This window comes from Aulonocara stuartgranti (assembly GCF_965226115.1).
Source record: "Aulonocara stuartgranti genome assembly, chromosome: 16".
NCBI classification, from domain to species: Eukaryota; Metazoa; Chordata; class Actinopteri; order Cichliformes; family Cichlidae; genus Aulonocara; species Aulonocara stuartgranti.
Genome location: NC_138952.1, coordinates 24,355,898 through 24,369,094, shown reverse-complemented (window position 1 = coordinate 24,369,094; position 13,197 = coordinate 24,355,898). Strand labels below are relative to the sequence as shown.

General features: G+C 45.3%; 1 protein-coding gene across 1 annotated transcript in view; it reads left to right on the top strand.

Annotated features, from left to right (window-relative positions):
- Positions 1-8,821: 8,821 nt before the first annotated feature.
- fgf14 (fibroblast growth factor 14) overlaps positions 8,822-13,197 on the top strand; it is a gene marked incomplete at its 5' end in the record, with an annotated part of 327,598 nt that continues 323,222 nt past the window's right edge. The window contains one exon of the mRNA XM_082508322.1: positions 8,822-9,124. Coding sequence (XP_082364448.1) covers positions 9,025-9,124 — 100 coding nt within the window. The remainder of the gene's footprint in view (positions 9,125-13,197) is intronic.

The window sequence follows — 13,197 nt, the reverse complement described above, 5'->3', positions numbered from 1 at the left end:
TCCCCAACCTCAGCTCCTCTCACTATAAAGGCACCTTGAAGAAGAGGGCTGCTCCCTGGGGCTTACCAAGTATCTGATCTATTATGCAAAAAATCATTAGGCTAAATTAAAAAGCTGTTTGAGGGTAACCAGATCCTTTAATGAGGTCAGCGAGCAGAGGAGCGACATTAAAACACAACCCCAGAACAGAAACACAAGACAAGAAGAGAGGGAGGCCATCGATTATCAATCACGTAGGTCATTATCTCACTGATTCTCTCTCTCTTTCAGTCACACACACACACACACACACACACACACACACACACACACACACACACACACACACATGCACAAACAGAAACACACACTCGATTACACACATTTCATTCCTCTCACATTCTCCTCCTGTCTTTATTTATCAGACAGATAAACTTTGCACTGTTTCAGTAATCATCCCTTTAAGCTTCCTTACGACTTCACTGGTCAGTCTGTGACAATAGCAGTAATCAGGACGCGTTCTGCATCTCCTTGTTTTCAGGAGTGTGTATTTGTGCTTGTGTGAGTGTTTAGGTTCATCTGACAGTCTTTGCAGAGTTCCCGGGAAAAGACATCAGTTTATTTGGCATGGTGAATCTCTGTCTATTTAATTACCAGTGTTGAATCTCAAGCAGGCTGCAGATCTAAAAATACAACCAAAATGATGTTAAAGAGACAAGATACAGTAAAAAGCTGACAATTATGGTAATACGACTCAGTTTTGATAAAGATATACATCAAGATGTGTCCAACCTGCCTCCTGGAGCTACACAGTAGTGGGTGAAATGTGTGTGCATGCGTGCGTATGTGTGAAAAGCTGCAAAACAAAAATCCTGCATCTACATTAACTGCATTGATTTAGAAATAACAGATGTGCTCCTGATTATATTTACATCTCATAACCATGAAACAAACACATAATCTGAATCTTAATTGGATGACAGTTCAACACTTTAAAGCTTAAATCTTTTAGCCTCTATCAAATGGGACAGCGGGCCCCATCTATTGATGCAGAGTAAAGGTTAACATGCTGACCTCGTGTAAGTCAAACACTTTAGTATTCCTTCTCGTGCTGCTCCTGGGATTAGTTGCATTGTAAACAAGTCGCTGTATACTATTGTTGTACTTAATGGTAATTAGAGTGATAAACAGTGCTTTTTGAGGAGGCTCTCTAATAAATGCAATGTAAAATATTTGATCTGAATCTAAAAAAAAACTCAGACAGAATGAAGCTACACTGATTTATTCTTTCCAGTGTGTCTACTACTGTATCTCGATAAATAGTGAATGTGCAAACTTTCATGTTCCCCAGATGATGAACTTTATTAATTTATCTGGTAGCACTAGAATGAGATAAACCCTTTTGCTCTTTAAGTAGATGCTTTCACATCCATTGGATGGTTTGGCATCAGGTTTGGTTCAGATATTTTGATTAAACTAATGGATTCAGCTGCTTGTAACTGAAGTAAAACGTGATAACTGGAGAACGAGGTGACGTAGAAGCTTCAAATTGATACCATCGGTGTACTGACCTTAAAATCCAGGATGAGTTCGAAACTCAGTGACCTCGACCTAAAGGTCAAAGGTCAGGGGTTACGTTTTTCTGAAAATCTTTAGAACAAGGCAACGCAGGATTTTGAAATTGATGCTATAGGTATGTCTACCACGAGCCTCGGGGGTAGCACTGGCAGTTGGCAGTGTTTTTGAAATTTCAGGGTCTGACCTTTGGTGAATTTGCTGGAAGATTGTGGGATTGTGTTAGCACACAGATGAGAGCTTCAGACTAAACTACCCAAACGTCTGCTTTTAGAGTGGTGGCCACACTTTATGATCAACTAATCAAGTGCATTTGATTAGCAGCATCTGGCAGTTACTTACCCTTTGAATTCCTACAGAAGCAGTAATGGTTGTATTTAAGTGTACTTAGTTTTTCTCAGGACAGCATAGAGACTTGTGTGTCCATATATCTAGTTGCATGTGTGTGTAGACTTGTGGTATTTGGAGGGTTAATTAAAACCCAAAATAGCTACCTGCTGATGTATCCGAACAATCACTTTCGCCCTCCCCACCCTTGTGACCCATCCTGTCTGTCCCTTCTCCCCTCTGTCTGACCAGCTGCATACATTCATTTTCTCATCTGGTATCATCTCTCCGTCACCTGGTCGTGCTCTGGGGACGGTCTGTATGTGCCACTCTGCGTCAGTCGACCTCTTGACCTCTGGTGAGCTGAGTGAGGAGTCTCAGTCAGGGCCAGTATCAAATGGGACAGTTGGCACGGCTCAGTCAGATGCAATCACACTGTCTATGTTCAGCGCTGTCATTGCACAAAGAGGGGCCATGGGTGGAGGTGAGTAGTGTGAATAATGGAGAAGCTGGCACTCACCAGAGAGCTTCAGCCTTCAGACATGTAGCAGCTTTGGCCCTGACCGCTCTTCACCTGTGAAAGGGGTTGTGTGTTTTTAGGTAGCTGTTATTATGTTACTCACAGTTTTCTGTCATTGACAACTGTCAGCTGTAGAGGACAGAGACAGAGGAAGCCTCGATGACTGAAATACTTAAAAGGACACGCAGCATTCATTTCACAGGCTGCAGTGCTTTGAGAGCAACAGTTGTCAGCTGATCTGAGGACAATTATTAGAACACCTGCTCTGTGCTTTTGGTAACATGTGGCCCCCTCCCAGGCTCCAGATCACAGACAGTCTGACCTATATGCTTGAAACACACACACACACACACACACACACACACACACACACACACACACACACACACACACACACACGCACACCTACCTCCTTCCATCTATACATGTATATATAATGAATGTATGTATACGTGTGTTTTTGTTGTTTTGTCTTTTAACTATATTGACTACGCTCTACTTAAACAAATCCTGTCATAGTTTTCCCAGTGACAGGGGGCCATAGGCCAATCAGCCTTTGATTTTGTCCTCACAGTAAAGCTCAACTGACAAATGTGTGATAAGAGAAAGGTATGTGTGTGTCTGTGTGTGTGCGCACAGCTTGCAAAGGTATGATTACTCTGTGTTCTTCCCGTTTGAATGTGATTGAGCACTTCTCTGTGACTGTTAGGTGGTAGGCCTGCAGACTCGTGATTAGAAGGTCACCGACTCAAACCCTGCTCCAGCTGTTACCCTTCAATCCCTGCACAGTCCCAGTCACAAATGGGAACATTTTGATGACATCACCAGTCACAGAGAGGTCAGTGGGAAGCCTACGCTGCCCCTTCCCCTTACTTCTCGGATGGTGCTAATGAGGCGTGCCCCAGCTAGCTCTCGCTCTCTTCCTTCTTGCCGTCTGCCGTTCTTCAGTGGTCCTGCACTGTTTCAGAGTTGTCAGTCGATCACTCTGTAGACCAGAGACACCCTGCAGCTCCTGCTGGTGTCGCTTTCTAATGATTCGCATGCAGGAGACTGAAAACTGAGCCTGCAGCTCAGCCAGTGAGCAGGCCGCCAGTCAGACATCTCCATGCTTTCGTGTCCCTTAGATCTCCTCAACCCTGTGCAGTGGGAGTTAACCTTAACGCAGTGTGAGTTGGATAACTGGCTTGTATGCTTAAGGATTTATCAGTCAGATCACTCCCACAGCAATGCTATTTGATACAGGTGAAATTTATTGGCTTATTGTAAGGAAGCTCCATGACCCTCTTTATTGTCCTGGGGTGAAACATCTCTTAAGATACGATAATATAGCTTTTATTAGTCCCCGAGTTGGGAAATTCACAGTTGTACAGTAATTAGTCACAAGGGACAGGATACAGTAAAAATAAATTCACTTGTTTGGTATTGAATTAACTTGAGCAATGTTTTGTGAAGGCAGAAGCTTCAGCAGGAATGAACAAAAGCAAAAAGGAAGAAAAAATGTTACCATTATGCAAAATTGGCTGAATTGTTTGTTCCCGACCTGTTTTGTTTTGCTTTAAGTAGAACTTAATGCGTTTATTTATTTATTTTTGGTTAGCCACAATGAGGCTGTTGGGATAGTCATTAGGAATTCATAAACAAAATAATGATTGTACCATTTTTATCAGATGTTGCTATTTATTGCGAGCAAGCTGCATTTTTTTCATCCCTCTACGGCAGTTCCACGGAGAGTCGGCCGAGCTGCTCTCCCCTCACATCTGCTTGTGTACAGCCTGTGTAGTGAATTCACTTTGCCATGATTGAAGGCAAGGTTTTGAACTCCAGACACAGTTAAAAGACAATACATTCGTGGTTGCATGTGACTTTGAAAACTCAAATCTTTTGCTGTTTCTGAAGGGAACACTGACAAGACAGGGAGCGAAGCTCTTTTTCATGCAGTTTTGTTTTTCTTTTAAACAATCAAAAAAAATGTTGCTCACTTTATTTGCCCCTAATCAGCATGCCGCTGCTTTGGTGGTGGATTGCAGAGGTGTAAACTCTGCTCTTTTCCTCTATGGCTATGACTTTTGTACAGTGCAGCTTTCAAAACAAGACAAAAAAAGAGAGCACGCTTTGAAAAAAGACCAATGATTATTTTCTCAAACCTGTTTTATTTTATCCGATGCCAAATATTTGTTAAGCATTTTGTTATGCTCTGATGTTGGTAAGCCACCGTGCTTCATGTGCTCGCTACACCTGCAAACTGTATGATATGTCGTATAAATCCCTCGCTGCCTAAAAAAATAAAAACAACTCTTAGAGCAGAAGGCGTGGCTGTGGGTGGTGATTGATTTGTAATAGCTGTTAGTCTGTTAATAAAGTGATGGCCTGCTGAAGTACAGTTTTTATCATTGCATTGACTTCACATGATGTAACTGATGTAATCAGGATATCAGGATGAGCTCAAAGCAGATGTTGTTTTGGACCTCTCCAAACCTTCACTTTAATGTGACTCATTTGGCAAATCGTATTTTTAATAACCAGCTTCTCCTCCTCCTCTTCCTCTTTCCCAACTCTATGTCAGTGAAAAGCATTAGAGCAGCTTGTCTTGATAAACAGAGAACTGCACAACGTCTTCAGCAATGCAGCTGGACAGAGGAGTGAAGTCAGAAATTGGAAGTGACCCAGTTGATGTTCAAACCAGGAAAAGTCACGATGAATGAATGAAACCATTAATCATAATGTTTGGATGCTCTTATATTAGCAGTAACTGTGATCTGTGGTTAGCATCAACACTAAATTAGTGTGACATTCGGCTGGTTTTTAACCGTTTACAGTCACAAGTCGGGGTTAATTTTGAGCAGGCTGTGCCCACTCTCCAGCAGACACACTCGCACTGAGCAGAGCATGAAGAACATGTGTGAGAGATGATTGGAGAGGGAGAGAATGAAAGAGTGAATGGAGTGAAGGCTTTTTCGCTCCAGAGCTCCAACTGCGCTGCACATTTTTCATTTCCCACCAAGTTGAAAAGATCAGGTAATTGAAAAGGAGACAATCCAGCAGCCAAGGCTCCACAGATGCCAATGAAAAGCTTCAGAGATATTAGAGTATTACACTTTGGGCCCTGTCTTTGTATTTCTTTCACATGGGGCCAGTGGAAAAAAATGGCTTTATAATGACAACACCTGAAAAGTGCTTTCCATCAGGCTCATGCATCATTGTCAGCGCGCGAGATGAAACTGTATTGTTTCTTTTTGGATGGGTGATATCAATGGAGAGACAGCAGGCTGGAGAGAGAGAGAGAGAGAGAGACAGCAACAGAGATGTAGTGTGGTATCTAAATGCAAAGTACATTGAAATGTAATGCGACTCAGATGTTGAACTTGCTTTACCAAATCATATGAAACTGGGCAGTTCTAGACTTTTATTACTTTTTGTGCATTTTCTCTGGCCACTGTCTGTTGATTTATGCTGCTGACTTGTTCTTGTGATCCCGTGAAAAGTTGTGTCCTGCAGTGCAGTCCCCCCCACCCTGCAGAAATCTACGCTTAATATTTATTATCAAATAATGAATAACTCATACAACATAAATAAGTCAGCGGTCAGATCTGAATACATGAAAGACTCAACAAAAAGCAATGAGAATAACTCGAAATTTATATGTGAGCTGAATAATAAGACGACCAGACAATCCTTTAATCAGTACATTGTGGGATTTCTCGTGCATCTTGTATTCTGATGTGGCGCAAGGTTAAATGTAAATGTAAACAAATTAAAATGTATTCAGCTGCACGAGGACGTCGGAATACTTAACATGGACGTCGAATAGGAAGTCTTCATATTTTGGATGGATCTCATTTTTCCAAACATACTGCCCTCCGTCAAGCCTTCCGAGTGGGATTTGTCTAAGATTAATAGTTTTATGATTTATAGGCTGGCAGTGTGTGAGCAGCGCTGCACCTCCAAACAGCCAGATATACAATTATCCGCTGCTCTTGCCCTATATGAATGCCATTTCCCCGGCATCCCTCCTTAAAAGAGACACGGGCCATTTGTCTCCCTAGCTGCCTCCTAACCCAGGCCAATAATAAGCCATCTGCTGGATCTGAACATGAAAGATTAAAATGATATACAGTATGAAAGCTCTCTATTCAGTTGCTAATGTCCAAGATCCAGGGATGCAGAGGCCAAAGCTGTCATCTCTCTCAGGAAGAGGTAATTATCACTCTTCCTCCGAGGGGCGGCCGCTGCCTCCGCTTCAGTTTCACGCAGGACCCGGCCCCTGTACCGGCTGCCACCGGCCAAACCTCATTTAGTGGGCCAGAACAATGCCCGACCAAATGTCTGGCTAATCCCCACAATCCTTTGTATTCATTGAGGACTGGTCGAATGGGCCCGAGGAGTGGGCCCCGCTGCTCGTGTGTACTTGTGGACGTGTATGTGTGTGTGTGCGTGTGTGTATGTGTTTTGGGGCAGGGGGTCAACTTCAAGCCCAGAGTGCTACAGGCGAGGCGGGTGATTATCTCACTCACTGTCATTAAGTCTTCGTTTGTATGTGTGTGTGCGGGGACGTGGACATGCTGGTGTGTGTGTGTGCGTGTGCTTGCATGGGTTAGAGGCTGTCGCTTGTAAAATATGGGAGATTAGAGTGAGACACATTTGTTGCGCGAGCTTGATCTACATCTGAGAAACGGTCCAAAGAAGAGCAAGTTAAATTGGCTGCGTAGAGGCTGGGCAAAATGTCCAAGTCTGAACCAAAATGTATTGTATTATTTCAGGATTTGATATAAATTTATGTCAAACTGCACATCATGTTAATCCTAAATATACTGAGAACTAAAACTGAGAATTGGGAATGCAAATGTTTTAAAATGGTTCTATTGATTTTGTGATTAAGGTACACGACAGATTTTTTTTTTTTTTTAGATCAGGGGGATTTTAGAAGAAAAACACTATTTGTTAAAACTGTGTAGAGATGTCCCAAAAATTGATTCTGCTCATCTGGACGTGACGTTTTCAGTGGGAGAAACGTTTCATCCAAGTGACTTCTTCAGTCTCAGCTGACTGGAGGTTTCCTCAAACTTATAAACAGTACATTTTCATAATGACTGAAACCAGTGACTAACAAGTGAATCCAGTTTCACGATCATTAATATTCTTCATGTGTGCCATTCACTTAGAGTTAGGGAATGCCTGTAATCACAGCATTGATGGTAAAATATGTACCCTTAGGCCCCCTCCTCGATTCAGAAGTGGTCTTTTCCTCTTCAATTAAATGGCCCCCTGACTCCCCGGTCAAATCAGCATTCCACCCTGTCCAGGAAGTGTACATCCTTATCATTGAATGAGTGTCCACTGGCCTGTAGGTGTAAATATACTGCAGAGTCCTGGCGTGTTGTGCCATCCGCTTCGCCAGAGGTTGTTTGGCAATCCTCCTGGCACTTAACAGCGTACACTAGTTTACTCTGTTTGTGTGGGGGGACCCGATCCTTGGAGTGCACCAATTTTTTGCCTTAGTGTGTTTTGGGGTTTGAAAGCCATGGAGACGTGGTGTTTGGAGAAAATGTGTCTCAACTGTTCTGATACTCCTGACACATAAGGGATCACTAAGGGTTGTACAAAGATGTGTAGAGCAGGTCACCTACTGATTAGAAGGTTAGTGGTTCGATCCCTGACTCCTTCATTCTGCGTGTCAAGTATCCTTGGGCACAATACTAACCCCAAGTTGCTCTCCGATGCATCCATCAGAGTATGAATGTAGTTGGGGAACACTAAGTTTAGAAGAAAGCGATTGGGTGAGTGTTGTATAGAGCGCTTTGAGTACGCCGGGAGAGTAGAAAAAAACGCTATATAAGAATCAGTCCATTTACTCATGTACTTACTTATTACTTGTTTTTTAAGTCAGTTCCTTTAATTGCTTTCTCAGCAGCATGATATTAGACTCATGACTTTAACTCTATTTCACAGCTGTTGGTAGATGGTAAGTGGTGCAGTACTTACACAGTACAGTGATTTTCTATTGTAATTGAGCACTCAAAGCACATTTTTCCGCAAACCGCACTCAGCTAGTGCTTTATTCTATGTGCTTAAGTAGTTTCTAATTATCACACACACTCAAACTCGAAATGCATTTGGGGTTCAGTATTGTGTCCAAGGAAACGTTGACCTTTGGACTGGAGGAGCTGGATAACCAATGCCATCTTCTTAGCCGCAGGTGCCCACAGCAATTGGGTTGGGTTTTATAGGCTACTTTATTTATCCACATCAATGGGACACATTGTCCAAAACAGACATTTTACTGCTAACAACTTAGTAAAAAAGTTCTAGTACGTAAAATATTTCCATTGTCTTATATATATGAATATCTAACCCTATATGGAACAAGGTGATTTTTATTGCATGAGGTAGTAGAAATCTCAAAAACAATATGTCACAACTAGAGATGGACCGATCCGATATTACGTATCGGTATCGGTCCGATACTGACCTAAATTACTGGATCGGATATCGGAGAAAAATAAAAAATGTAATCCGATCCATTAAATATCACGAAAGCACCTCACAAAACTTGCAACACGCCATAACTCACCTCAGAACGTTAGCACGTCGGAGCAGTATGCATCACGTGATAGAGCGGCTGTGGCATGCGGGACCTGTCGGTGGTCTGGATAGCATTTGGAGCTTCGCTAGCAACCCGGCATTTCATCTCCGACAAAGTTATCCCGAGAGAAGTAAAGCAAGTGTGTAAGTCCATCTCTGAATGTTTGTAAAGCATTCCTGCGTTAAGCTTACCAAACGATATATGGAGCGACTGCCTCTTCTTGCTGCTACTTCAATCATGAAACTGCTTAATGATCAGCTGATCGGCTTTTCTGTCGCGAGTCCGTCTCTCTGGTTTGTTTTTGGCCCACTTTGCACCAGAAAGAGGAAACCATCGGCTGAACAACAGCAGCACGTTTAAGCTTGATCAGCTGTTGTTAGAATTTATTTAATATTACTTTCTACTCGAGGATCTTTTTCTACGTAGCTGACGCTGGTAACTGTGCAGGGGCGGATCTAGCAAAGTTTAGCCAGGGGGGCTGATAGGGCATTAACAGGGAAAAGGGGGCACAAAGACATACTTTTCTTTCTTATTCTCATTTAAAATATCTAGCTTTTAATAAATAATTATCTGACACCCAAAGTTTTAATTTGATGTAAAATGAATAGAAGTCAATTACTGTATATAGTGACTATTAAGTCTAATATATATACCCTAGTAAGCTATAGTACTTTTTCCTTTGGGAAGGTACCATCTGTGCAGTCTGCAATTTTGTTGAAGAAAGATGTTGAATCTATTTAATATTTCTTGAAAAATAATTGATTTCTGTGCATTTTTTTTCACACTGCATCAAATTAAGGTTGATTACGTTGATTAAGCATCATGAGGTGGAGCGTGATTGGTGGTTCCCTATTTTTTATTTATTTATTTTTGTTGTTGCTGGGAGTTGGAACCCTATTAGTTAGGTTGCTTAATATTTACGCTAAGTACTCTTTAAAATACCAGAATAGGGAGGATGGTGTAGGTTTAAGTTTATTAGATTGATCAGTATTGCTGAACTATGAAATTTTTTTTTTTTGCATATAGGTATAACAGAATAGCTTTAGTGTAGTTGTTGTTTTAAACTTGAGTATGAACTTATACAAAATGCAGCAAGATATTTAAAAAAAAACAGTTTTGTTGATTAAAAAACATATCGGATGTCACAGGCTGGGTCTCCGACCCAGCACTCTGAGTTTTCTTTGTATTTTTTGATATGTTATTAGTTTGTGTTATTTCCTATTTGCCTTTAGTTTAGGCAGTTATTGTTCCTGGGTTTTCTATGTTTTGGGGTTTTCTATTTATTTCATCACGTATTAGGTCTGTTAAGTTGTGTTGTCATTTCCTGTTTTATTCTGACAATGTCATGTGTTCTTTGTTCATTGTATTTAGCTTTCCTCTCCTGGTCCTGTCATTAGGTTTATGTCTGTCAGCTGTTTTCCCCCATGTGTCGCCACTTCCCCTGATCACCTCATGTCTGTATTTAAGCCTTTTGTTTTCTTCATGCCATTGTCAGTTCGTCTGTTTATTCTCACCAGAGTTACAGTCATAGTCATAGTCTTAGCCTGTTTATTTTCCACCTCGGTCATAGTTATAGTTTTTGGTCTTAGTACCTTTAGTGTTTTGTTTCTTAGTGTTTTGCCAGCTCAGTGTTTTGTTTCTTAGTGTTTTGCCTGTTTGCTTTGGTCTCTTGGTTCATTTCCTGCCGTCATCGCAATAAAGGTTCACTTTTCTGTTAATCATTACTATTCCTCGTCATCATCTGCTTTTGGGTCCTGTTTCCGCACACATCGGCGCACCCCGCCGCACCCCGCCGTGACAGAACGAACTGACCAGTCATGGACCCAGCGGATTCTGCTCTCACCGAGTGTCTGGAGGAGACTGCTCGGATCCAAGCGATCCTCGACCGCTTCTTTACAGCGCCCGATTTGAAGAGCAAGCTGGTAATGATTAACGCTGCTGAAGCTATTATGGAGAGGGATCCCCGCCTTCTCCAGCTCCCGGACTCACCTGCCATAGTTGATGCCTTTACGAGGATAAAGGAGATGCTGCAGGCCCAGGGACTGTCGAGTCAGGAAATGGCTTCCAGCACCCACCAGTCACAACAACCCCACAATCAGTCATCTCCATTGCTGCCTCCGGAACCTGAGTGTGTTCGTGTCGGTTCGCTGAGATTCGCCGCAGCGTCACCACCTCTCAGCTCACCAGTTTCCACGCCCTCATCACAGTCTCGCCATACTCCTGTCACAGTTCAGCGCGAGGAAGCGCCGCACACCATAGACTTGGACGAAGCGCCGCACACCATAGACTTGGACGACGACGAGCGCCAGTCTATATTCTGCGCTCTCTTGGAGGAGGAGCTCCGGTGGAAGCCGTGGCTCATTCCGGAGCACGAGCACTCTTTCCGGGGAACTCGACTGGCTCTCGGGGGACCTCGGAGTTACCAGGGACTTCCACCCATCGCTCCGCCGTCTTCCACTCCTAAGAAAAAGCGGCATGCGCGCCACCGACGCTCCGTATCACAAACGCAAGTGAGTGATTACATTTTGGCTCCTCATGTTTTCTCTCAGGAAGTTGTTGAAATTGACACTACTTTTCCGGTTAATGAGCCCGGCTATACAGAGACTGTTTGCCCTGGAAAAGCTAGCCATCAGGCTCAGCTAAGCTGCTGTGGGACTGCTATCCAGGCCGGTTTGGAGCCGGAGACGGAGGTACAGCTGGTGCAGCCAATTTCAGTGTCAGCCGGAGGGCCCGGGGAGCCCGTCCGGCCTCATGTTTCGTCTGCTGGAGGTTCAGGAGAACCCAGCCAGCTTCATGCTTCATTTGCTGGAGGTTCAGGAGAACCCAGCCAGCTTCATGCTTCGTCTGCTGGAGGTTCAGGAGAACCCAGCCAGCTTCATGCTTCATCTGCTGGAGGTTCAGGAGAATCCAGCCAGCCTCATGTTTCGTCTGCTGGAGGTTCAGGAGAACCCAGCCAGCCTCATGTTTCGTTTGCTGGAGGTTCAGGAGAACCCAGCCAGCTTCATGCTTCGTCTGCTGGAGGTTCAGAAGAATCCAGCCAGCTTCAGGCTTCGTTTGCTGGAGGTTCAGGGGAATCCAGCCAGCTTCATGCTTCGTCTGCTGGAGGTTCAGGAGAATCCAGCCAGCTTCATGCTTCGTCTGCTGAAGGTTCAGGAGAACCACACCAGCCTCATGCCTTGTCAGCTGGAGGGCCCGAGGAGCCCATCCAGCCTCATGCCTCGTCAGCTGGAGGGCCCGAGGAGCCCATCCAGCCTCATGCCTCGTCAGCTGGAGGGCCCGGGGAGCCCATCCAGCCTCATGCCTCGTCAGCTGGAGGGCCCGAGGAGCCCATCCAGCCTCATGCCACGTCAGCTGGGGGTTCAGGAGAACCGCACCAGCCTCATGCCACGTCTGCTGGAGGGCCCGAGGAGCCCTTCCGGCCTCATGCCACGTCTGCTGGGGGGCCCGAGGAGCCCTTCCGGCCTCATGCCACGTCTGCTGGGGGGCCCGAGGAGCCCTTCCGGCCTCAAGCCACGTCTGCTGGGGGGCCCGAGGAGCCCGTCCAGCACCACGCCACGTCAGCTGGCGGGCCCGAGGAGCCCGTCCAGCCTCACGCCACGTCAGCTGGCGGGCCCGAGGAGCCCGTTCAGCCTCATGCTTCGTCAGCTGGAGGGCCTGAGGAGCCCGTCTGGCCACCTTCTGCTTCACCACCTGTGGCTGCCTCACTGTCACCTGGTTCTGCCTCTGCTACGCCAGGACCAGCTCCGGTCTGTGCTTCGCCCGGTCCAGCTTCAGCCTCTGCTTCGTCTGCTGCAGCTCCAGCCTGTGCTTCGTCAGCCGCAGCTCCAGCCTGTGCTTCGTCAGCCGCAGCTCCAGCCTGTGCTTCGTCAGCTGCAGCCTCAGAGCCTTCATCCTCGCCCGGTCCGGCCTCTGCATCAGCTGCTCCTGCTCCACCTGGTCCGGCTCCGGCTTCAGCCTCAGAGTCTTCGTCCTCGTCCTCGTCTGGCCCAGCCTCAGAGTCTTCGCCCTCGTCTGGCCCAGCCTCAGAGTCTTCGCCCTCGTCTGGCCCAGCCTCAGAGTCTTCGTCCTCGTCTGGCCCAGCCTCAGAGTCTTCGTCCTCGTCTGGCCCGGCTTCGTCAGAGTCTTCAGCCTCGTCTGGTCCGGCCTCGTCAGAGTCTTCAGCCTCGTCGGGTCTGGCCTCTGCCTGTGCTTCTGCTACGCCGGGTCCGGCCTCTGC